This window comes from Echinops telfairi, unplaced genomic scaffold, assembly GCF_000313985.2.
Source record: "Echinops telfairi isolate 266 unplaced genomic scaffold, ASM31398v2 ScPeMD7_2;HRSCAF=8, whole genome shotgun sequence".
NCBI lineage: Eukaryota > Metazoa > Chordata > Mammalia > Afrosoricida > Tenrecidae > Echinops > Echinops telfairi.
The window spans coordinates 53,345,693-53,370,046 of record NW_022103898.1 but is presented as its reverse complement, the minus strand read 5'-3'; the positions used below and the strand labels follow the sequence as shown (position 1 = coordinate 53,370,046).

The 24,354-nt window shown below is 38.8% G+C and overlaps 1 protein-coding gene across 1 annotated transcript in view; it reads left to right on the top strand.

The window, feature by feature from the left end:
• Window positions 1–24,354, top strand: part of NAV3 (neuron navigator 3) — a 694,120-nt gene that overhangs the window by 504,657 nt on the left and 165,109 nt on the right. The window contains exons 11-12 of the mRNA XM_045289780.1: window positions 284–667; window positions 11,428–11,547. Of these exons, the coding sequence (XP_045145715.1) occupies window positions 284–667; window positions 11,428–11,547 (504 nt within the window). The remainder of the gene's footprint in view (window positions 1–283; window positions 668–11,427; window positions 11,548–24,354) is intronic.

Sequence of the window (24,354 nt, the reverse complement as noted above, 5' to 3'; positions counted from 1 at the left end):
TTCAGGATAGCTTTTTTTCAAACACACACACAAACGCACACGTACGAGAATGACTGCCCCTTCCCACATTTTGACATTCGTGGAGGAGATTATCATCTCAAAACATACGTGTCATTTGGCTTTCAAGAAAATGGTGCTTCTGAGAAATGAATGTCAACTCTAGCCTTTCCTGTCATTATGCACTCTTGGTCCATGTCCCCTGTGAAACCGCAGAACAGTAATGTCACCAATTTCTTTGACAGCACTCTGGAAACGACAGTAATTTCACCGATTTCTTTGACAGCACTCTGGAGACGACCTTCGACAGCACTGTGACGACCGAGGTGAATGGAAGGACCATGCCCAGCTTGGCCAGTCGACCCACTCCCATGACCTGGAGGCTGGGCCAGGCCTGCCCGAGGCTTCAGGCAGGAGACGCACCCTCCCTGGGTGCTGGTTACCCCCGCAGCGGTACCAGTCGCTTTATCCACACAGATCCTTCAAGGTTCATGTATACCACGCCTCTCCGTCGAGCTGCTGTCTCTCGGCTCGGGAACATGTCACAAATTGACATGAGTGAGAAAGCGAGCAGTGACCTGGACATAGCTTCGGAAGTCGACGTGGGTGGCTACATGAGTGATGGCGATATCCTTGGGAAAAGCCTCAGGACCGACGACGTCAACAGTGGGTGAGTGGCCCTGGGCGCTGAGAGCATCGGCCAGAGCAGGAGGTAGTCGGCTAGGCTGCGTTCATTGTGACAAGAGCCTAGGTGCGCTCCCTACGTCATTGTAAAATGTATTTAAAAACCTGAGGTTCTGTGGGTTATTTCAGACCTTCTCTTCGGCGCATTCAGGCAAAGTCAGTATCCCAAGCTTCTGTAAAGTGGTTTATTTATAAGCTATTAAATTTTTCTATTGTCAGTTTAAAGACATGCCCCTGGCCTGCATTGTTTGAAAGTGTTTTTCCCCCCACAGGCTTCTTAAATCACAGAGTTTTGTAGGGAAGGACGCGGGAAGGAGACAGAAGGCATTGCTGAGCTGCTTGATTTTTCTTACTTGACTTGTCAGAGCTGCCTGAAGCTGCTATGAGGAACTAATACTTTCTAGCATCTTTCAACTGTATACCTCCAATTTGAGTAAAAAAAAGCATTTTAGCATTGGTGGATATTTCAATCTATTGACTCTCCTTAGGTGGTCTCAGATTTCATATATATATATTATATATTTCATATAAACATATAATGTATATTAGTTCTTTTCCTTTCTGTTTTCTATGACATGCCCCCAAAGTTGTTATAACACACTTAAATTGAATGTGTTAGTTATCTGGTATACTCATTAGAATTAGGGATGTGTTTCAATAGAGGAAATAAAATATTCTGTTAAAACGCCTTCTAGTGATAGTTTTGTGGCTAGACTGATGCACCGTCTCAGAGAACCACAGGAGAGGTTATAGTTTGCTCTGTTCTACATGGCCGCTATAGTTAGCATCTTCTTGACGACAGTGGGTTTGCTCTTTGTGCCGTCGTACACAATTAACAAAGACAGGCTAACTGGCCCCGTTGTATAATGCTAGGGCAGGACAAGTGTCATGTTAATTCGTGTTCTCTATTTTATCTGTCTGGGTTTAATATTCATTACAATGGGTACACAGAACTCACAGACAAAATTCATGATTGAAGGGTCTATCAAGAAATTTAAGAAGTTGTAATGCCAGTGAGAAATACTCAGGGGAGCTGTTTACCCGAGCACATTACAAAGCTCTTTCGTGTCTGCTAATAAATGCTCCAAAGCATTCAGCACCACTTCAGTGGCTCAGCAAGCCCAGCTTCCCCATTTAAGTGCCCAGAGGCAACCTACTCGCCCTGTCATCCCCCTGCACAAAAGCACTTGCTTTTCTTACTCCATGGAGTCTATCAATCTGATTCTTGCTCTGGCTCCTGGTTCTGCTGCTGCTACTCTGATATTGTAGCTGTCACCTATATCCAGGAGGTTCACTGTGCAGGGATCTCAGGTACAGAGGTTTTACTCCACTCCTACTTCTTGCTGATCATGAGAACCCTTGTCCTGCTTCTCAGAAGGCTCATTTTATACACAGCATGATGGCATTCTGGGAATCCATAATTACTCACAGATGAATCCTACCAGACACATGCAAGAATAGGTAATTTGGTGGGAGTTTCAAACTTTGGCGAGAAGAACCACATTAAATAACTCACTCCTCTTGAAAACAACACTCCCGTTAAAACTCAGATTTGACTTCATAAGCTAACTTTTTGTTCGTTTGTTTTGATTTTTAACATTTGAGAATATGTTTTCTTTAGCTAAGCGTGTAGTGTAGACTCTGGCCTCCTCCTGTTCTGTGTACCTGTTGGGCCAGTGTAAGAAATCAATGCTCCAGGCACCAAAAAACAAAAAATCATATCATTGTGTGCACACCTCCATGATATGATCGCTGAAGACAAATGCGTGTATAAGCAAATGTGGCGAAGAAAGCTGATGGTGCCCAGCTATCAAAAGGTACAGCATCTGGGGTCTTAAAGACTTGAAGGTAAACAAGTGGCCATCTAGCTCAGAAGCAACAAAGCCCACATGGAAGAAGCACACCAACCTGTGTGATCATGAGGTGTCGAAGGGATCAGGTATAATGCATCATCCGAACAAGAAAATCTTACCATAGTGAATGAGTGGAGAAGTGCAGAGTGGAGACCCAAAGCCCATTTGTAGACCACTGGAGATCCCCTTGCAGAGGGGTCTTGGGGAGGAGACGAGACAGTCAGGGTGCGATGTAGCAACGATGAAAATTACAACTTTCCTCCAGTTCCTAAATGCTTCCTCTGCCCCCCACTATCATGGTCCGAATTCTACCTTGCAAGTCTGGCTAGACCAGAGGATGTACACTGGTACAGATAGGAACTGGAAACACAGGGAATCCAGGGCGGATGATCCCGTCAGGACCAGTGGTGTGAGTGGTGATACTGGGAGTGTAGAGGGAGAGTGGGTTGGAAAGGGGGAACCGATTACAAGGATCTACATGTGACCTCCTCCCTGGGGGATAGACAACAGAAAAGTGGGTGAAGAGAGACGTCGGACAGGGCAAGATATGACAAAATAATAATTTATAAATTATCAAGGGCTCAAGAGGGAGGGGGGAGCAGGGAGGGAGGGGTAAAAATGAGGACCTCATGCCAGGGCCTTAAGTGGAGAGCAAATGTTTTGAGAATGATGAGGGCAATGAATGTACAAATGTGCTTTACACAATTGATGCATGCATGGATTGCGATAAGAGTTGTATGAGCCCCTAATAAAATGATTTAAAAAAAGAAAGTACCGTGGACTGCCAGAAGAACAAAAAAAAAAAAATTGAAGGCTCAAATCCCTGCAAACTGGATAATTATTTCATCAAAAAAGGCACTGTTTTATACTTCTGTAAAACCAGCTATTGAAAAGCTCATAGAGCATAGCTCTACTCTGAAATGGGTGGAGCGGGTGTTAAATAGGAATGAACTCAATGGTAATTTGTGTGTTTTATATTCAATTTTAATGCCAATTCAAATTTCAATTGTTTGTGCAGATGTGCACATTTGCATAGAACTTGAAGATTTTATCTTATAATGTGCATGGAGGTTCAAAGAATAAATATAAGTGAAAGTAATTATATTCTACTAATAAAATAGGTATTAAATTAGTGATTCAGAATGTATAATAATCATAAATGAACAGACAACATTTATAGAACATGAGTTAATTGAGGAAAAATAAACTATTGAATAGAAAGGGAAAAAAAGAAATCGATGCTTTAGGAGTTGCCCTTCCAGACCTTAAAGGCTTGCTTTGACTGGTGATTTGAGGCCAAGATATAAAAAGTTTCAAAAGATCCTGTTCTGATATACTGGCATTCGCTAGCTCCTACTTGATATCTATCCTCTGAATGAGCTTCGGACAAACAGAATGAGGAGATGAATTAAAGTTTAGTTTGAGTAGAAGGGAGTAAAGTTTCCCTGCAGTTAAAGTTTCTAAATGAGATCCTTCTCTGTTATGTATTATCACTGGAGCTATTGGAAGCTAACTTTTTTTAGATCTCTCTTTTGTTATCTGTATTAAGGGTATGATTGCAGAATCTTCATGAAGTTGTCAGAAATGGAGGAAATATTCTCTAAAATTATATTTAGCCTGAAAGTTCAAATATCCAGTAAATTTATCATCATTTGATAAATAATCTATAAAATTATATTTAGCCTGAAAGTTCAAATATCCAGTAAATTTATCATCACTTGATAAATCTACACTAGTAATTTGTAGTCAATATAGTTTATACTTATCAATTTTATGTGTGTTTGAGATCACTGTTAATGCAGTGCCATAAAAATTCCCAGAAGATCCTACTGAGTCCAGAGAGCATAATGGCAAAGGTAGAGGTTTTTCAGCCACAAACCCTTTCTTGTCCACCTTTCGCCTTTCTCTTCCTTATTCTCATACTTCTCTGACCTCTGCAACTCCACCTGTCTTTTCTCTTTCTGACTCTTTAAATGTGTGCATGCATATTTGTAATCATTATACAAAGACATTTGGGTGAAGATTTAGTTTTATATACACATATACACACCAGGTGCATGCACACATGTGCACGCAAAATTGTTCATATCTAGGAACTGCTTGAATCTGAACTCCAGGGGCCTCTTAAATTCCATGTGCAAGGTCAAGACACTCGTGTAGATCAAAGCTAAAACTAAACCAAGAGTTCAGATACGGAGAGAATGCTAGATCCTGACATAAAATGCAAAGGCTTGACTAAAAGGAAAGTATTTAATTTACATTCCTCAATCAAAATAGTTGAAAGGAAGTTTTATTATGAGACAAAATTTTTAATGAAATACCAAAGATAAAATTATACATATTGTGAAAAGTATAAGCCATTAAATAAACTTGATTAAAAATAAATTTTGGAATCAGATCAGATCTATTTGGTCTCTTCCCTTAACTGTGATTATAAAAATAGATATTGGGACTGGTATGAGTATCACTATGCTAACAAGTTCAAACTGTGTGCTAAAAGCACTGGAAAACGCTATTATTTTATCTTTGAGAAGATTGCTTAATATTCACGGAAGAGCGCATGATGATGCGATGGTTTTAGAAAGGCCAGTTTAGGAGAAGCATGCAAAATGGACTGAGAGATGAAGCCCGGGGGTAAATTCCCGGCACTATTGCAAGCAGACTCAGTCTTACAACATCAGAATTATGGGCATGGGATAGAAGGTGGAAAAGAAAATTCCTGTTGAGGCACTGTAAGTTCATGAAGGTATAAGAAAGGCAAAATATTCAGCCCAAGCACCTAGATTATAAGAGAATGGCACCGGAAAATGATTCTACCACCAGACAAAATGAGGACAGGAAGGAGGGATGGAGGGAAAGAAACAGAGAAGAGAATTTGGTTGGCACAAAGCAAAGAGGGGCCATGAAACCAGCTTTAGGAATGTGGAGCTGGAGGGAGTGAGATATAAAGGTTGGTTGCTGAAAAGCAAAATTAATATGTACAATAGTAGTGCAATGTAGAGAATCACCTCATTTAGGAGATGGCAGAAATTGTGGGAAGCATAAGTATTCCTGGAGAAAAAATGTAGACCAGAAAGGGGTAGTGAGCTAAAGGTTATGGAGTGAAATTGGTAAGAGCCACATCTAAATGAGACTGCCTTCTTTTTCTGGATGTTCCAAGTTTTCTGACTTTGATGGGGGCAGTCTTACCACTTTTCTCTCTCTCAATTTTGGGGAAACTATTTGAAGCCTTACACAAATTCCAAAGTTCACAAGTTTTACTGCACTAACGTATGTACCATATTCAAGATATATTTGCTAAGTTCATTCAATACACCAAGCAACATTCTAGGCACTAGAACCATTTAGTTCAGTGGTGAACAATATGGACAAGATTCCTAACTGCTTGTAACATACATGCTAGTTTTCATATTTTTGTAGGCTCTAATTTATTTAACAAATTAATAGTACTGTACACACATATATGCATATATTTATATATGATTTTTCTGACATATGCAGGCTTTTTTTGAGGCAATGTGGTTGTATATATATATATATATATATATATATATAGTAATGCATATTGCAGGGTATACATACTAGAAAACATTCTGTATTTTCTAGGCCTCAATCTCTATTCGTTAACCTAAACTTCCAAAATAGACAAATCTCAAACTTTCAGAAGCTTAACACAAAGAAGTGTATTTCTCACTCATGTGAAGTTCTTGCTGGAGTTTCTTACAATCTTAGGGAATGTATGTGCCCTCAAACTCACTTCTGACTCATGGCAACCCTGCAGGAGAGGGGCGAACTGCCCTGGGAGTTTTCAAGGACGTAACTCTTTCCTAGAGAAGAAAGCCCCACTCTCCTCCCGCAGGGCTGTGGAGCTCGCACTGGACAGCCCACTGGGCCATCACCTCTCCCTGGACTCCTTTGGACACTGAGATGCAGGGTGGTTCCACTGCCGTTGTCCTGGGTGCTTCCAATATGTTAGCATTGATATTCCACAAACCTTTGGAAAAAGAAAAAGACAATGGTATGGGAATATTCTGTATGTATTTTACATATGCATACCACTTCTACCTATGTCTCCTTCTTCAAACAGCCACCTAGCTACATCTAGCTCTTAGCAAGTCCAAGAACATGGTTTAACTGTACACTCAGGGGGAGGAGAAGAAGTAATTGGGTGAAAAGCTAGCTAGTCTTTACCAGATTAACTACTGAGAATAAAATACATTTTATATCCTTTGTCCTTGTTTGAAACCTGACTCCTAGATCCCGTACATCTCCATTTGGATCTGAATCAGTCCTTCAGAGAAGTTCCTGAACTTCTTTTAAGGAGTCCCTCAAATGACCCTTTGAAAGATTTACTATAGTTTTAAATTTTATGTAGACGAACAAAGTCATCCTTATTCAGCATTCAAAGTGGAAGGGAAAACAAAGTAAAAATACCACAGATCCTGTATAAAATATGTGCTCTGGTGGTAATTACCTCCTAAGACTTGTGAGTTTTCTGTGTCCCGGAGCGGAGTACAAGAAACTGACATTTAAAGACTGACTCGGAATTTGGTCTCCCACGTGGAAGCAGAGTGGGCGTGAGGATGGTTGGAGTAGAGGGCTGGAGGATACTCAGGCTGCGCTCTTCAAATTGCCATGCATGGATCCCCACTGTGCGTGGTGTGATGTGAAGGCGCCCACGTAGTGCGGTGGTTCTATGTTCCGCTGCTAACAGAAAGGTCAGCAATTCAAAACACAAGCTAGCTCTGCTGGCGCAAGACGCACCTTTCTACTCCTGGAAAGAGTCATGGCCTCAGAAACACACAGTGCCGGCTCTACCCTATCAGTAGGGTCACTAGGAGTCACAAGTGGCTTTGTAGCACTGAAGTATTCACCGTGACGCCTTCAGATAGCTTTAGATTCCACCCAATTAAAATATATTGCTTCCTTCCAAGTTTTTAAGAGTGTATTTTTTAATATATTTTTCCTTTCCTCCAAACGGATACTTTTCCAAAGAGGCTTATTACAAATAAGAGGCCTTCCTCTGACTAAATCCTAATTGCTGATAGGTTCATATCCCAAGTGTTTAAAGTAATCCCAAAAAGGGAAGACAGAGATAGGCCTTTACATGCTTCAAGAAATTCTGAATTTTTATCATTCCTATTCACTCATTTTATAAGTTCTATCTAAAGCAAATGGGGAAAAAAGAACTTTCTCCAATTACTCCAGGACATTCCCTGTGGTTATATGAGAAGAAAGAAAAAACAAACCTAAATCAAACAATCAAACGTCTTGATTCATTAGAATATCTTTTGAGTCTTTTTGTCTATTTAAAATACTTTGAAATTTTTGGAACAGAAAGCTATCTTTGTTGTTCAATTTTTCATAACACACAGCACGTAACTCCGCATGCCCCTTTTTCTTACCTTTTAAAAAAATCTTCACTACTCCTCCCCACACTATAAACCCACACTCACATCTTTAACCCCCACTCCTCCTCCCCTAATAAAAAAGAAAAAAAAAATCTTCAAATTAAACATTTTCTGGGCTGCCTCAGGTCCTCTCTTTTCCCCACATTTTATTTCTCGGCCGAGACATTGGCCTCCCTTTTGACTAAGCCAACACGGGCAAATTATACACTCAACTCTAAACCACAGTGCCACAAAGCCACTTCCGACTCATAGCCACCCTACCAGACAGGGTTTGAACTGATTCAGAAAACAACAACTCTTTATAGATTCTTACTATATTTAGGGGTTCATAAAATTTTTAATTATGATAATCCATCTGTAATAGTTATTCTCCTATTTCCAGAGGAAGAAAATTAAGGTACAGTTTAAGAAGTTTATCTAAAGTCTTTAATTAGTAAGCCACTAAACTTACTAATTATATAATTAATCCTACTCTGTAACCCAGTTTTAAACTATTTGATTAATCATCAATTAAATAGGGGAATTAAAGGCTTGATTATATTTTTAATTGCAAAAAATTAAGTCAACTTAAATATGATTAAATAAATATGAGACTTTATCTTGAAGTGTTGAATTCTTCTTAATATTGAAGACAGGTATGAGTCTAATATGGTATGGCTTCTTTTCTTTGTGCCTCTGTCTCATTCTTCTTACTTTTGAGACTTTTTCAGTGATTTTTTGCTGGTGAAAAATTTTATTTCCCTTATTTCTCTTATCATCAACTTTATCATTTTATGTGTCCAACAACTCACTGCCATTGAGTAGATTCCAACTAATACTAACCCTAAAAGGACAGAGGACTGTCCCTATATGTTTCCAAGACTGCAACACTCCATGGGACGAGAAAGCCTCATTCTACTCCTGCAGAGAAGCTAGTGGTTTCCAACTGCCTGACCTTATGCTTAGCAGTCCAACCCTTAACCCCCTATGCCACCAGAGCTCATTTTATGTACATACACACAAACACACAGAACACACACATTCTGTGTATATAGTATGTATATACGAGTGGGGGTACCACTACTTTCCTAGTACTCATTTTTCCTGCTAGGCAAGAATAAAGCAGTTCGCTGTGATTTAGTACACCCAGTGATGTCACCTGGGTAATTCTCTCTGGTCACAGTGAATTTTTTTGCGAAAGCAGTTTCACTGGAACTGCATTTGTGTGTGTATGTATGTGTGGGGGGGGTTGATTTAAGAGAACAGCATGCAGCTGAAATTTTGTTTCATGCTCAAGGAAAAATGCCAAAGAAACTGTAGTGATGTTGAACACAGCTTACAAGGACAGTACTGTGGGGAAAACTCAAAGGTATGAGTGATTTTCTCATTTCAAAAAAGGTGAACTGTCGACTGATGACAAACTTTGTTTTGGACATCCATCACCTTCCCAAATGGTTGAAAATTCATGCACATGTGCTCCAAGACCCACATAGACCATCGACAAAATGGGGAATTAATCTGGACTATTTTGGAGCTTGGTTCAGCATATTTTAATGGAAGATTCGGGAATGAGAAGGGTCTCTGTAAAATTTGAGCCTCGGGTTCTGACTGAAGAGCAATAAGAGCGTCTAGGGGGAAATATGCCATGCTTTGAAAGAGGAGCTCTGAAGTGGCCCAGACTGTGTACTGAGGTCATTCCTGGAGAGGAGACACGGTGTTGTTTTGACGACCCCGGTAGGAAACATCAGTTAAGCCATTGGAAGGCACCATCGTCACCTCACCCAAAAAGAGCTTATCAAGTGAAATCAAAGATCAAGACGGTGCTCATTTGTTTTTTGTTTTGTTTTATTTTTTTATGTGAAGAAGACAATGCATTTGGAGTTTATTCCACGAGATCAGACTGTTAATCAAGCTTTCTATTTAGAAGTTCTGAAAAGATTTTATGACAGTGTGTGACAAAAAAGGCCTAATTTATGGCAGACAGGGGACTGGTTTTGCCACCCCGACAATGCACCTGTTTACTTAGCCATCTCAGTGTACCAGTCTGGGGCAAAAAATGGCATGCTTCTCTTGCCTCATTCACCTCTCTCACCTGACCTCTCTCCATATGACTTCGTCTTATTTCTATGAATGAAGAGGGACATGAAAGGACAGCGATTGGACGATGTAAAAGAGGTGAAGAAAAAAACAAGGGAGGTGCTGTCAGCCATCCAAACAGATGAGTTTGAAAAATACTTCCAAGAATGGAATCGCAGATTTGACAAATGTATTAAGTGTAATGGAGAGTACTTTGAAGGTGATAAGGTTTTTATTAAAAAAAAAATTAAATGGGGAAAAAAATTCTGGGTTTTTTTGGTACCCCCTCAAATACATATACATGTGTACATATATACACAAATATATATATATATATACACATCCCATGAGGATCTACATATATTCAGAAATATATGCCTACATATAACTTTATGTTTCTGTTATTAGCTATTACGGAAAGGCTGAGTTGTATCTTAATTCTAACCATCAAAGACAGAGACCTGATTGGGTCATCATAAAAGAGGAGACTAAAACCGTCATGTAATTCCTCGTTTGTAGGAAAGCAGTTGGAATCCATCAGGGCTCCTAGGGAGAAAGATGAAACTGTCTGCTCCAGGAGGATTTGCTGTCTCAAAGCTATGGAAGAGTTCTACTTGGCCTATAGATCTCTGTGCATCAGAATCTAGTGGACAGCATTCGGTTTTTTAGGGAAGCAAAATTGCTTAATGGTCACATTACTATTATGGTCTAGTAAATCTCTGTGATGGTGGTAGTGGTCACATGATGCCAAGAAGTTAATTCTCAGAGACAGGTAGCTTGACAGACAGCGTAGTACCTTGACTCAGCATTGCATGATTGTTAAGATCATGGTTCCTGAAGCCAACATCCTGTGGACGACAGTGGAAATCCAAATCGGTTGTAAGGTTCCCACATGCATTTAACACCAGTGAATTCCTTCTGACCATTGGCAGTTGAATGATGAAGACTGAAACGAACTGGTACGTTTGAATTATGGTACTGGCAAAGAAAATTGAAAATGCCACGGACAGCTAAAAGAACACTCCCTGATTCATATTAAACACGTAATTCATATTTGTTTAATTTTAGGTTAGTGTCCAACTCCGTAGTACATCTTATATATAAATCAGTTAATCTAATTATAAGTTCAAGATGGTCTTTACAAAATAATATATTGCTATTATTTCATTTTCATTGGATTGTTATATGGTTTCTTAAAAGAGATAACAAAAGAGAAGATAAAGTTATAGTAGTCTTAATTACTTGTAATAATGAACTTTGATTTCCAATAAACATAAACATATTTTCAAATTTATCATGAACAGTAGCCTGTTAATACAGTAGGGACTCCAATAGAGCATATTTGAAAATTATGAATAGTTTATTAAGTTAAATTATACATTGAGGACATTTAATTTTCTGTTGATTAACTAAACATTTGTTTTCAGATACATGACAGATGGAGGGCTCAACCTGTATACTAGAAGTTTGAACCGAATACCAGATACCGCATCTTCCAGGGATGTCATCCAGAGAGGAGTTCATGATGTCACTGTGGATGCAGACAGGTACCACTCCCAATGTGTGATGTTAAATAATGAATAAAACAAGCTCATCAGTGAGATCATATGAATTTCAGTATAAATCAAAATGACTTTTTTCTAATATAATGATTATTTTATAAATATTTATGAACAAAAGTAATTTCATTTGCAAAGCATTTTTCATTATTTAATAATGAAAAAAATATGCTAATAGTGAGACTATTCTTAATTTCAGGCTATATAGTGACAAATTTCTGTATTTGTAAGCCATATTGTAAATGTAGATTTAGTGTCCTGTTTTAAAGTCACTGTGCTTGATTAATTTCTTTCAGCTCATATACTCTCAGATTTACCTGGAGGCTAATGATCCAAAGATTCAAAAATATTTCTTATGATCGTGCTTTTTGCTTTGCTGAGGGTATGGTTGAACATATGTAACAGCTCTTGCTTTAGGCTAATTTCTGCTTCTCTCAGATTGTCTTCAAAAGGGGTTTGTGAATTCATATGCTACTATTTTTATGGAAATTGTTTTGCCAATTATATCAGGATCATTGCTGTTAGGGAATATTACCTTTGTAAAATAATATCGTAAGATGCCATCCAGGCATGATTTTGTCCCTTCTTCGCATGACATCTTGAATTAATTGAGAAGGATGAAGTTCCATTTCCAAGATTACTATATTTAGAGTGCTTCTTAGCTCTTTAATTCCATATTTATGAAAAATTCAAAGATGAAAACATATTCTATATACATATTAAAATAATAGCTCTGTTAGTTTATTGGGCATACTTGGTTTCAACCAATACCAACGCTGGACAGTGGATTCTGCTGTTCGTCTTTTCAGTTTCTCCTCACTCAAATTCTGCTGGTATCTTGATTCATGTTGGGAGACAAATAATCTAAGCTCTCATTCTATGTGTATCCCATTATCCTAGTCTGTGTACCATGTCTATGTGCAGTATGTGGTTAAAAATGGCTCAGGAAAAAAAAATGGCTCAGGAAACTATTGGTCCATCTCCTCAAGTTGCTTTTCAATCATTTTCCTCCTACTCTCCCTCACTAGCTTCAAATACACTCTAATTCGTTTTGCCCTTTGTGTAATCTCAACTAAAGCTAAAGCTTATTCCCATTGTAGAATTTGAGAATTCATGCTTTTTCATCCCGAAATACAATTTTCTATGATCATTGCACTATTACTTCCTTCCATCATTAGTGTTAGCTTAATGCTACCCTTTCTAACTGGGTTGTTGTTGTCGTCAAGTGACACTGAGTCAGTTCCGACCCATAGCTACCCAATGCATAACAAACCAAACACTACATCCTCCTGCACCATCCTCACAATTGTTCCTATGCCTGAGCCCATTGATGCAGCCACTGTGTCAATCCATCTCCTTGAGGACCTTTCTCTTTCTCACCACCGTTCCACTTTACCAAATATGATGTCCTTCTCCGGGGACTGGTCTCTCCTGACAATATGTCCATAGTATGTAAGATGAAGTCCTGCCATCCTCTAAGGACCACTCTCCACTTCTTCCAGCATAGATCGGTTTGTCTTTGAGCAGTCCATGGTACTCTCAATATTATTCTCCAGCACAATGCAAATGCACCTATTCTTCTACAGTCTTCCTTATTCAGTGTCCAACTTTCACGTGCATATAAGACAATTGAAAATACCATGGCTTGGGTCAGGTGCACCTTAGTCCTCAAAGTGACATCCTTGCTCGTCGGTACTCTACTAGTCTTTTGATCTCTTGACTTGTTTCTGTGAGCATTGATTGCGGATCAAAGTAGGTAAGTCAAAATCCATGACAACTTCCAACTTTCCTCCATTTATCATGCATGATGTTACCTATTGTTCCAGTGGTGAGGATGTTGGTCTTCCTTACATTAAATTACAATCCATGCTGAAGGCTACAATCCTTGATCTTCTCAACAAGTACTTCAATTCTTCCTCACTTTCAGAAAGCAAGTTTGTGTAATCTGCATATCCCAGATTGTTAGTTAGCGTTCCATCAATGCTGATACCACACTTTTCTTCATATAATCCAGCTTTTCTGATGATTTGCTCAGCATATAATATTGAACAAGTTTGGTGAGAGGATACATCCCTGATGCACTCCTTACCTGATTTTAAACCCTGTAGTACTCCTTTGTTCTGTTTGCACAACTGCCTCTTGATCCATGTACCAGTTCCACATGAGCATAATGAAGTGTTCTGGAATTCCCAATTTCCTCAAAATTATCCACAGTTTATTATGGTCTACACCATAGTCCAAGTAAACATGTTTCTGGTATTCTCTGCTTTGAGCCAAGATCCATGTGACATTAGCAGTGAGATCCCTTGTTCCAAATCCTCTTCTGACGCCGGTTTGAACGTCTGGCAGTTTGCTGTCAGTGTGCTGCTGCAGTCATGTTGGATGACCTTGAGCAGATTTTTACTCGTGTGGTAGCGCTCTATAGTTTGAGCATTTTACTGGGGCACTTTTCTTTGGAATGGGCACAAATACGGATCTCATCCAGTCAGTTGGCCAGGTATGTGTCAAGGATCTAAATAGAAAATTTCAAAGGGCAGTTTGAGAAGACAAAGCCAAATATTATAACAAAATGTGCAAGGACCTAGAATTGGAAAACCAAGATAGACGAATACGCTTAGCTCATCTGAAACGGAAAGAACTGAAGAATAAAATCCAGTTACAGTTTTCCTGGCATAGATGAGTGAGTGTTCCCAATGGTTCTTCAGCTTGCTGAAACATTTCCATGGGTATTCCATCAATTCCTGTATTCTTGTTTTTGGACAATGAATTCCATGCATTTTGAATTCGTCCTCAGTACCATTGGTTCTTGCTCATGTGCTACCTTCTGAAATGGTTACTGTTGACTAGTTCTTTTGGGACAGTGACTCTCTATATTCTTCCCATCTTCTTCTGATGCTTTCAGCATCATTCAAAACTTTGCCTATAGACTCTTTCAATATTGCGATTTGAGGGTTGGATTATTTTTGCAGTTCTCACCATTTCTGATGTGCTAAGTGCATTCTTTGCTTTTGGTTTTCCAATTCTAAGCCCTTGCACATTTTGTTATAATATTTGGATTTGACTTCTCAAGCTGCCCTTTGAACTTTTTTATTCAGTCCCTTGACTTCACCTTTCCTGCCATTTGCTTTAGCTACTCTCTTCTGACACCCCCTTTGATCTTTTTTTTTCTTTCCTGTCTTCTTAATGACCTTTTTATTTCTTTATGAATGATGGTTTTGATTTCTTCCCACAGCTCTGAATAGCTAAGCAATACTTCCTTTCCAATCATTCTCTTACCTATGGTTTTCTATTACTTTCTTTCCTGTATGTACATATCAGGCCTTGAATATAGTATATTTTAATTTGTTTTATTTTCTATGTCCTTATAATAAATTTAAACTGCTGACCTGGTAGCTAACTACCCAGTGTGTAACTCACAATGCCCCGGTTTGCCGATTTAAGATTGTGAATGTAAAACTTTTGTCATAGTCATTATATGTTGATTCTTTAACAAATTTAATGGACTGAAGGAACAAATGAATGAAATGGCTGGCACGCTTGGTGGTCCACGTGGAGAGTGGGGCAAGGGAAGGAGGACAACGGGAAAGGGAAACGGGAGAAGTAGCAGAGGAGAGGTCAAGGGGCGAGAGAGACTCTCTTGCTAACCAAGGCCTATAAACCTTTGGGGGCATGCAAGCCCACTAATTGCAGGTAGAGACATACGTCACAGGAAGGGGTTGCACTATAGGTTATACAGCAGTGAGAGGGGGTGGTCTAGGGACATACACGCAGCAGGAAGAGGAGGGATTGGGGGTATACATGTGACAAGATTGGCGGATCCTAGATTTAGGATGGCAGCTTAACTTTGACCTGTTCTTTGGATCTCCATAGGAACCGTTATCAGTAGGGTGTAAACCATTATCAGTAGGTTCCTACAGGAACCAAATAGTTGGCTACAGGCCTGTCCATTGTCCTTAACAACAGGGAGTGGGGCCCACTGCAGTCTGGCAACTGATCGCCCTCAGGGAGATTGCCTGCAAGCATCTGACCTCCCCCCCACTAAGTCCCCCTTTTGTTTTATATATAAAATTCAAAAGCCACATGGGCGACATGGTTATTTTCTATACATTAAAAGCTGTCAAGGCGAAACTTCATGATCCAATTAATATAGCCAAAAATTCAGGCTTACAGCAAACATTTTGAATTCAGGCATGGGGCATAAACTCTCCTGTGCCCATCTGCTATTGGAGGAAGGTATGGGAGAGATTGGATACTGCGGAAGAAATAGGGCCAAATAGTAATGTCTGCTTCTATAGTTAAAGCCGCCAGCCACACAGCAATCAGCTATGTGCTTGTGAGAGACAACCTCAGATCAGCACCATATAGGAAGGTAAAGTGAGGAACAATATCATGAGAATGTGATTAGGACTCACCTATAACTCACAAGGGTGGAGGTCCTCCTCTATCACTGGAAACCTAGCCTTCCCTGCTGCTTTGCGAGAGAATGAAGGATTCCTCCTTAAACACGCTCTTCCCATTCTCTGCTCCTCACAGTGTTTGCCTTATGCGCGGACTTCAAAAGTGCCATAGAGGCCCTATGATTCTCCTTCACATGCTTTAGCTTTCTACAGAAGCAACACGTGATAGCCAAGACAAAATTGTGATTATGAGCAACGCTGTTAGGCTGGAACCCATGTTATGAGGAATACTTTGAACCCAAGCTCGAGGATCCAACCCTTCCATTCCATTCACCAATTGCTTAATTATATTAGAGCCACGAGATGCCTCAAGCCTATCTTTGAATGTATAGAAAATATCCTTCTTAAGCTGATCAACATCTAATGAAATGTTTCCCTCAAACCCTTTCAAATGTTTCTTAATCAAATCCCAATCATGCAATGTCACATTATATAGGTAAGGAGTTACACAGAAATCAGTTACATTCCAATCACATTATAGCATTAACAAGTCCAAAGTCTTGATCTTTCAGCAAAACATCAGTCTGTAGTAATAATCTAGTCACTATTGTATAAAATGTTCAACTTTGATAGAGTCCAAGAATGTCCCTTAGACAGCATCAGCAATGGAAGAAATATCTCAGCAGTCAGCGATCGCCATTCTCAGGAATCTACGAGGTCTTCTTGATGGTTTGGATAACTTCCGTTACAGGACAGGGTCAGGTCACACATCAGCTTCCCGCCTTTCTTCTGGGCCTTGCTGGCTGAAGAGAAATCCACCTATCTCCTTTGCCTGTGAAAATATAAACAAATAGCCCCTCTCTTCAGGGTTTCATTAACCTGAAAAGGGGATTATGACTAAGCTTTTGTGGTTCCTTTGTGTCCTTCATGTCCACCTCTCTCCGAACATGGTTGCATCCTTCTAAGGGGAGTCCATCAGCTTTATTCTGCAAAAACATAAATAGATAGCTCTTTCTCCAGGTGACAAATGGACCTGGATCCAAACGCAATTTCCATCTCTTTGGGACTCTGTAAAAGTGATAATGTGTTTATCTGCCCTAATTTTATTACAAGCTTTTAGTAAGGAGAAAATGTTTTTTATTAAGTTGTCCATATGAACTTTGTCACATGTTAAGACTCCTCTTCTCCCCTTCTGTTTTAACAATTCAGATTTCAAAGCATTGCTAGCAATCTCAGTTACCTTGCATGGTCTTGAACCAGTAAAACTACTAGTTAGATAGCCTTATTGTTATGTAAATATCTGCTGCCAGCTCTCAAAGAATCTAGAGAGCTAACATGTACATTTTGGCTCCCAGCTCTCAGAATTAAGAGAGCTGACTAATTGGGAGAACTTCTTACTATACTTTGAGACTATTACTATCTTATTATAATAACCAAGTAGATGCTAGGCCACAAATATTGTGTAACATAAATATTGAAAATAAAAAGGGCACAAGATCTATCAAGGGAAAGAGACTATCTAAATGTCAAAATATACCAATTTTCATTCTATGAGATTAAAGAATGATGTGCTGCTCCTGAAATAAAGTCTGTCTGTTTGATATTATCCAGTTTTTGAAAATTATCTGAAAAGGTTTTGAAAGCACTCTAGTAACTTGGATAAATTAAGCGGCAACAAGGTCAGAGTGCAAATCCTCCAATAACAGAGTCTGAAGAGTTTATAAAATAGTTTGAAATGCATCTTCTTAAATATTGTGGTTATCTAAGTCTTATTGTAACTGGAAAACATCTCATATATATGTCTTGTCTTCATTTTAGTTATTTTTTCTTAATTTTCATATCCATCCCAAGTAGGATAGATAAGAAAACCTATAAAGCAATACAAATTTATTAACTCTTTGTTCAAGTTTGCTCAACAAAGTAAGGAAAATGCTGTCATTGAGGGATGTGGACTTGACCTCTGCTGATTTGCTTTATTTAACCTTTTAATTCTGGCTTCTTAACTTCAACATAGCCCAATACTATTGCAGAATGCAGCAAGGTAGGGAACTTGTTCTAGAAATAAAAACACACACTGAATTACAAGTAGCATTTGAAAAGCCAAAAGTTCTTTGTTAATATCCTCATCTAATTTGTTTTAAAAGTATCTTCTCTATGCTCCTCTGGCTTGTTGCTCATCATTCGTTATGCAGGCACATCTGTAATTGCATCCTTATGTGTGCATTTCAATCATAGAATATGAGGTTCTTGATTCTAGAGACAGCATCTAGTTAATCTCTGTATCTCCACAGCATAACATATTTTGGATCTCAAAAAAATATCTTTACTGGAAATCAGTGAAATAGCTATGTCAGTTTTTGAAACATGGAAATGCTACTTTAAACATTTTAAAGTCTTAAAAAATACTGTTTCAGCAGGTATATATGCGCGTGTTTCCCAGACAGCATTTTTTCCCCATGAATTGAAATTCATTTGAGTTAAAAGTGAGTTTTGTGGAATTTGACACACTTAAGAAATACTGATTTTAATATCCCTTCTTAAAGAGTCAGAATTTATTGTATATTAACTTATGGACTATGAAGTTGTGCAGTTGAAAATAAAAACTGCTTAGTTTTATTTCGTTCAGTCTTCCTTAAACAGTTTCAGCATTGATTCCCCCATTTTTTTCTGTATAGTGATTATTTTATTTTAATAAATTCTTCATTAGTCTAATGTACTCCTTTATTGAATATAATAATTAAAATTCAGAAGTATTCAGTGACCTCTCCAAGATCACACAGCTATTAGTACAAGAAATCAAGTCTTGCCTCTTTTCCTTATGGTTTCCAAACTTGAGTGATGATGGTTCTTCTAAATAATACTAATTATTATGGGTTGATCCATTTTAGAAAGTTGTTAAGTGACAATAGTTTGTTGACTAGAAGTGTAAAAAAAATCAACATTTTTATTTTAATGTTTCTTAAAATTATAATTAAAACATGTTAAGTAATAATGTATTTATACAGGGTCAAAATAACTTTCTACAATATCAATGAACTTGATCAATTTTTGTTGCTAAAGTTAAGATTATAAGTTCCCCTTTAAGAAATTTAGTTTGAAAATGGATGAATAATAGAGAGGAGTTCAGTTGTTCTTATCAACAGTCTAAAAGGGGTAGCAATCTAAAAGGGTAGCTATGTGGCCTTATTCAGAGGGAGCTGAATTGTGAAAATGCAAACAAAACAAAACAAAAAAACAGTTAAGGAACACAAAAGGTTGCCAAACTACTTCAGTTTCAAGTGAAACCCTTCAGCAGCAGTGATCGTAGTAATTCTCCTAAAGCATCGGTACGATCGGTTGTCTCGTGCTATCATATGCTGTCCAGTCGGCTCTGACTCATAGAGACCCACCTCCAACAGAAGGAAATAAACGGCACAGTTCTCAAGTCTAGGGCCATCTTCAGAGCCATCGGTGTGCTTGTGTCCTTGGATATTTTAGTGCCTTCCAGCCAACGAAGTCCATCTTCTAGCACTTTGGCAAGTCATTTTCTGTGGGGATCCTTGGACATTTTATTGACTACATTTTGGGGAGTTAATGCCCAGACTTTTCTTCATAGCTCATCTTAGTCAAGAAACTACTGAAATCCATCCATCACGTGTGACTCTGCTGTTATCTGAGATGCTGGTGACATAGCTTTCAGAATCAAAGGCACATACAAGGCACACGTAGGTCTGTTTCCAGTCATAGCATATCTTTGTGGAGCTGCCTCAGTCCTGCCTGAGACCTGTTTTGACAGAAACTAATTACGTTTTGTTTAAAAACACTATGGGAACAAACAAGCTAAGAACACATCTATATTCCTAGTCAGGAGTGAAAAAGCAAGCCCTGAGAGAAAACTTTTGGAATTTAAAGAATTAATGTTTGTGGAGCTATTTGAAGAGGCAGTTAGAGAAATCAGAAAACTGGGTTAACTAATATTTTTGAAGTGGAGAGAGGAGGCAGGGAATGGCCAACAGTATCCCAGCCCATACAGACAGATAGATAGATCGTTAGGCAACCAATTTCTTATTAATGAATGATAACCACTAATAAGTTTCATTCTGTATGCATTTTCCAGTTCTAGATACTTCATAGACTTGGGATCATATAGTATCTGCCCTTTTGTGTATGACTTATTGTACCCAGAATGATGTTTTGAATTTTTATCCACGTGGTAAAAAGCTTCATTTCAATTTATGTAATGAAGTAACATTCCATTCCTTGGAAGTAAGGATTGTGAGATTTAGTTTATATATTTGGGACATGTTATCAGTAGAGACTAGTCCCTGGAGAAGGACACTATTCTGGGGAAGGTCTTCGAAGGGCACTGGAAAAAAGGGAGACCCTCAAAAAGATGCATTGACACCAGGGCTGCAACCATGGGCCTCAGCAAAGGACTGGTTGTGAGGAGGATGCAGAGCCAGGTGATGTTCCCATCTGTTGTGCATAGAGTCACTGTAAGTCAAAACTGACTCAACAGTACTTAACAACATTAGCATGCTTAGATTACAGGTTGTTTATCCATTCATCTCTCGGTGTAATTTTTAAAATTATATGTCACTTTTTCAATGAAATTTCTGTTCCCGTTTTGTGCATTTTGAGTTGTCTTCATCTTATAGGGTAGTAGTAATACTTTCTAATGTATGCAGTCTGCTTATGTTATCAAGTAATATGATTTGGAAATTATTTCCCCAGTGTGAAGTTTATCTTTTTATTTTCCTAATGATATCTTATAGAGTGAGTAAATTTTATATTTTGGTGGGTCCAAATATTAAATTCTTCATGAATTATCCTTTTGTCATTTATCTAATAATTTAGCTTATTTGACAAAAGATCACCTAGTTAAAATTTGAAACATAAAAAATTGTAGAAAACTGAAGAGTATGCATTTCAATAGACTTACTCAACATCTTGGATGTAGAAGGAGAAAAACTAAATGATTAGATTGGAACAGAGTTGGAAATTGGCAGCTTGAATGTGAAAACATACACTGGTTAGAGTATGGCTTAAATATTGACTATGGGGTTCGTGGGCTTTGAGCTAAGGGTGGAGAGGTCTGGAAAGCAAAGGATGCTTTAGGCTGTTAGAAAAGGGACCTAAAGAAACACATGTTTGGAAGAAGAAAATGAACATATCTGCCAAAATGAAGGGAATGAAGTTTCCTTGGTAAAAGTGTTTAAGAAATAATTTAAATTAAATTATGATGTTTAACATTTGAGGCAAAAAAGTCTCCTGGGTGACTGGACCAGGTCCAAGCAAAATGCTCATAGAGATCAAATTTGGTTCTTTAGATGATCCACCTAGATTACCATTTAAGTCAATATCATCAAAAATGACTCTCAAAAAAAAAAAAGAGAGAGAGAAAGAAATAAAGTTCTAGGGACTAAGATCTTAACTGAGTATGGAAAAACTCTGTAAAGCACAATGATGATACCATTCCTAGCCCATTCTGAATTGTATATTTTCTAAAATATATCACTTATCTCATGTCATAGAGTCAATTCTGACGCACAGTGACCCGATAGGACAGGTGATTATTAAATATAATTATAGACATATCCATTTTAACTATCCATATTTTCTCTAGTCATTTTTTTCATGGTTAGTCATGACTTTTTGAAAATATAAAGGCTTAGTACACTCACCCTCCAACTGCCATCATGCCTCTCTGGGTTTCCAAATTTTAAATTTACAGGAGCTGACTGCTAGGCATAAAACTGTGCACCTCACGGTTTGCAGCCCAAAGCACATCCCACTATGCCAACAGGATTCATTAGAGTATATTACAGAAATTATTCTTTCTTATTGTATGAACAGACAGATTGGTTTAATATGTAAAACTGATTCAGATGCTGAAGTCATAGTTACTGAGAGATTGTACAAAAGCAAGTAAAGGCTGTCATGATTTTTCAAACTTTTTGTTTGTTAGCCATGATAACTAATAGAGTCAAAGTCTTTGTCTAAACCCACAGTTACATTACATTTTCAGTCCCTTATGTGCAGAGAAATGCACTACCCCTATAAAGAGGATAGTGGAAAATTCTGATATAATCAGATGGAGAGTTGTTTGCAAGTGTGGAGGTCTCTGCTATTTCTATTTGTACATTGCAAACGTCAGGGCACCAGAGACTTAGCTAAGCCACCAGGCAAATGTTTCCAGGGGATACGTTCATGATACTTGTCGCTGGTCTGTGGACACTCTAGTAATTCATTTTGTTCTGAGTTGATTTCTTCTAGCATAATTACTGAAACTTTATATTCCCATAGCCTAAGTATTTCCTTCATTACTCTACTGACTTTCAATACTAATTAAAAGCAAACACAGAAAAGATTAATTGGCTGAGAAGAAAATAAATGTAATTATGGCATTCATAACCAACTGGTCTGCCCCTGCCCCCACCCCTGATTTCTTTTAGTAAGGAGAGACTAATGTCAAATATAGAAAAGTAGAAAATCTTGTTACGTGTTACTCTGCCAGTTTCCCTTTGTTCACCACTGCAGGCTGAATAACTCCTGGGTCCTCATAGAATTGGTGGACCCGTTGTGAATAATCTGCTACATTTCCAATCTTTTTAGGTAATACCCATCCTGACTAGAAATCATCTGCACTGTAAAGTGGTATTACCGGTTATGCCATGGGCGGGGGGTGGGGGGGTGGGGGTGCAGCAGAGGATGTCCTCTGACTCCCCTACCCCCAACCAGGGAGAAGGCCACTCCAACTCCCCCTTAACCCACAGCCCTGTTTCCTCTGAGGCAGAGGTTAAAATACTCCCACCTTCTTCACCCTATTCTGACACCCACTTTCCCTTCCAAGGAAGCGTACTCCTCTGCTGGGCTTTCAATGCAGTGGCCACTCAGAGCCCATAGACCATGCTGACAGTGTGTGCTTTATTAAGGAAATTAACAGATTATAATTCAGGATCAGAAACAGCAGTTCTCTGGACAGGAAGGCCTCTTATCAGCTGTGCTTTCAGTATGCCTCTCTCTCTAGACCCACGCCAAGCGGTCCATGCCCTACTTGGGCAAGCATTACAAAGCTCCTTTAACACTGCTGATAAACTTCTAAAAGATATACCAGTTTACCTTAAGTCCCAGCCAGAAGCTGCTGAATTCTTGCTGCATAGGTCAGCAGATTTAGCTCCCTGCGTTGAATGCGTGGAGGCCACCAGATCTGTCAGTGAACCTCCTGCATAAAGCCACTTGGCTCTACCTGCTACGGGAGACGGGATACCCACTGCTCTGCCATGTTGGTATTTGCCACTTTGGCTGCCACTTCCCTCTCGTAGATCAAGGAGGCTTAGTTTAGGTCTCTCAAAGTTCATAAGACACGCTTTATCTTGTCTTCTTACTTGACGGCCACGGGACCCCCAGTTTATGCTTTTGAGATAGCTCATTTTTTTGCCCACTGGGATGGCAAATCTGACCAATCACCTCAACAGAGTCCAATACACCCCGTTTGCATGTTCCCACCAGTCATTTTGTGGAAATGACAAAGAGTATGGCTGGAAATTCCACAGCAAGTAATCCATTGCACAGCACAAAGTTTCTCGCTCAGTCTTGGAGACCTTGTCTTCCAGGGTCTTACAGCTGAAGGACGTAAAGCATGGGAAAATTTTAAACTAAAGTGTGATGTTGATTCAAGTTTCTTAACAATACCACCAACAATTATTAACAGCAAGAACACACTGATATTGAAGACTTATTATATGTACCCAACATGGCAGATTAATTACGTATATTATTTTAGTGCCGCTTTGTTTTAGGACTATTGGTAGGCTCTATTATTACCATTATATGAAGGAAACGAGTTCTTAGATCAAATAATTTGCTGGTGCTGTTAGGTGCCATCCGGTCAGGTCCAACTCAGAGCAACCCTATGTTCAAAAGAAAATAACACCGCAAGCCCTGCACCACCTCACAACTGTGTTCAAGCTCGTTGATGCAGCCACCACGGCGGTCTGTCTTACTCTTTTTCACTGCCCCTCCACGTTACCAAGCATGGTTCCCTTTTGCAGGAAATAGTCTCTCTTGACAATATGGACTAAGTACATAAGGCAAAATTTTGCCATCCATCCCTCTAAGTGATCTGGTTGTACTTCTTCCGACAGAGAATTGTTTGTTCTTTGGGCAGTCCATGCTACATTCAATATGCTTCCCTAGTATCATAATTCAAATACATCAATTCTGCAAACTTCCATATTCATTGTCCAACTTTCACATGCATGTGAGGCAATTGAAAACACTATGGCTTTGATCAGGCTGAGAGTAACAGCTTTGTTTTTAACACTTTAGAGAAGTCTTATTCTGCAGATGTTCCCAATGTAATATACCATATATACTCAAGTACAAGCCGGGGCACCTAATTTTACCACAATAAATC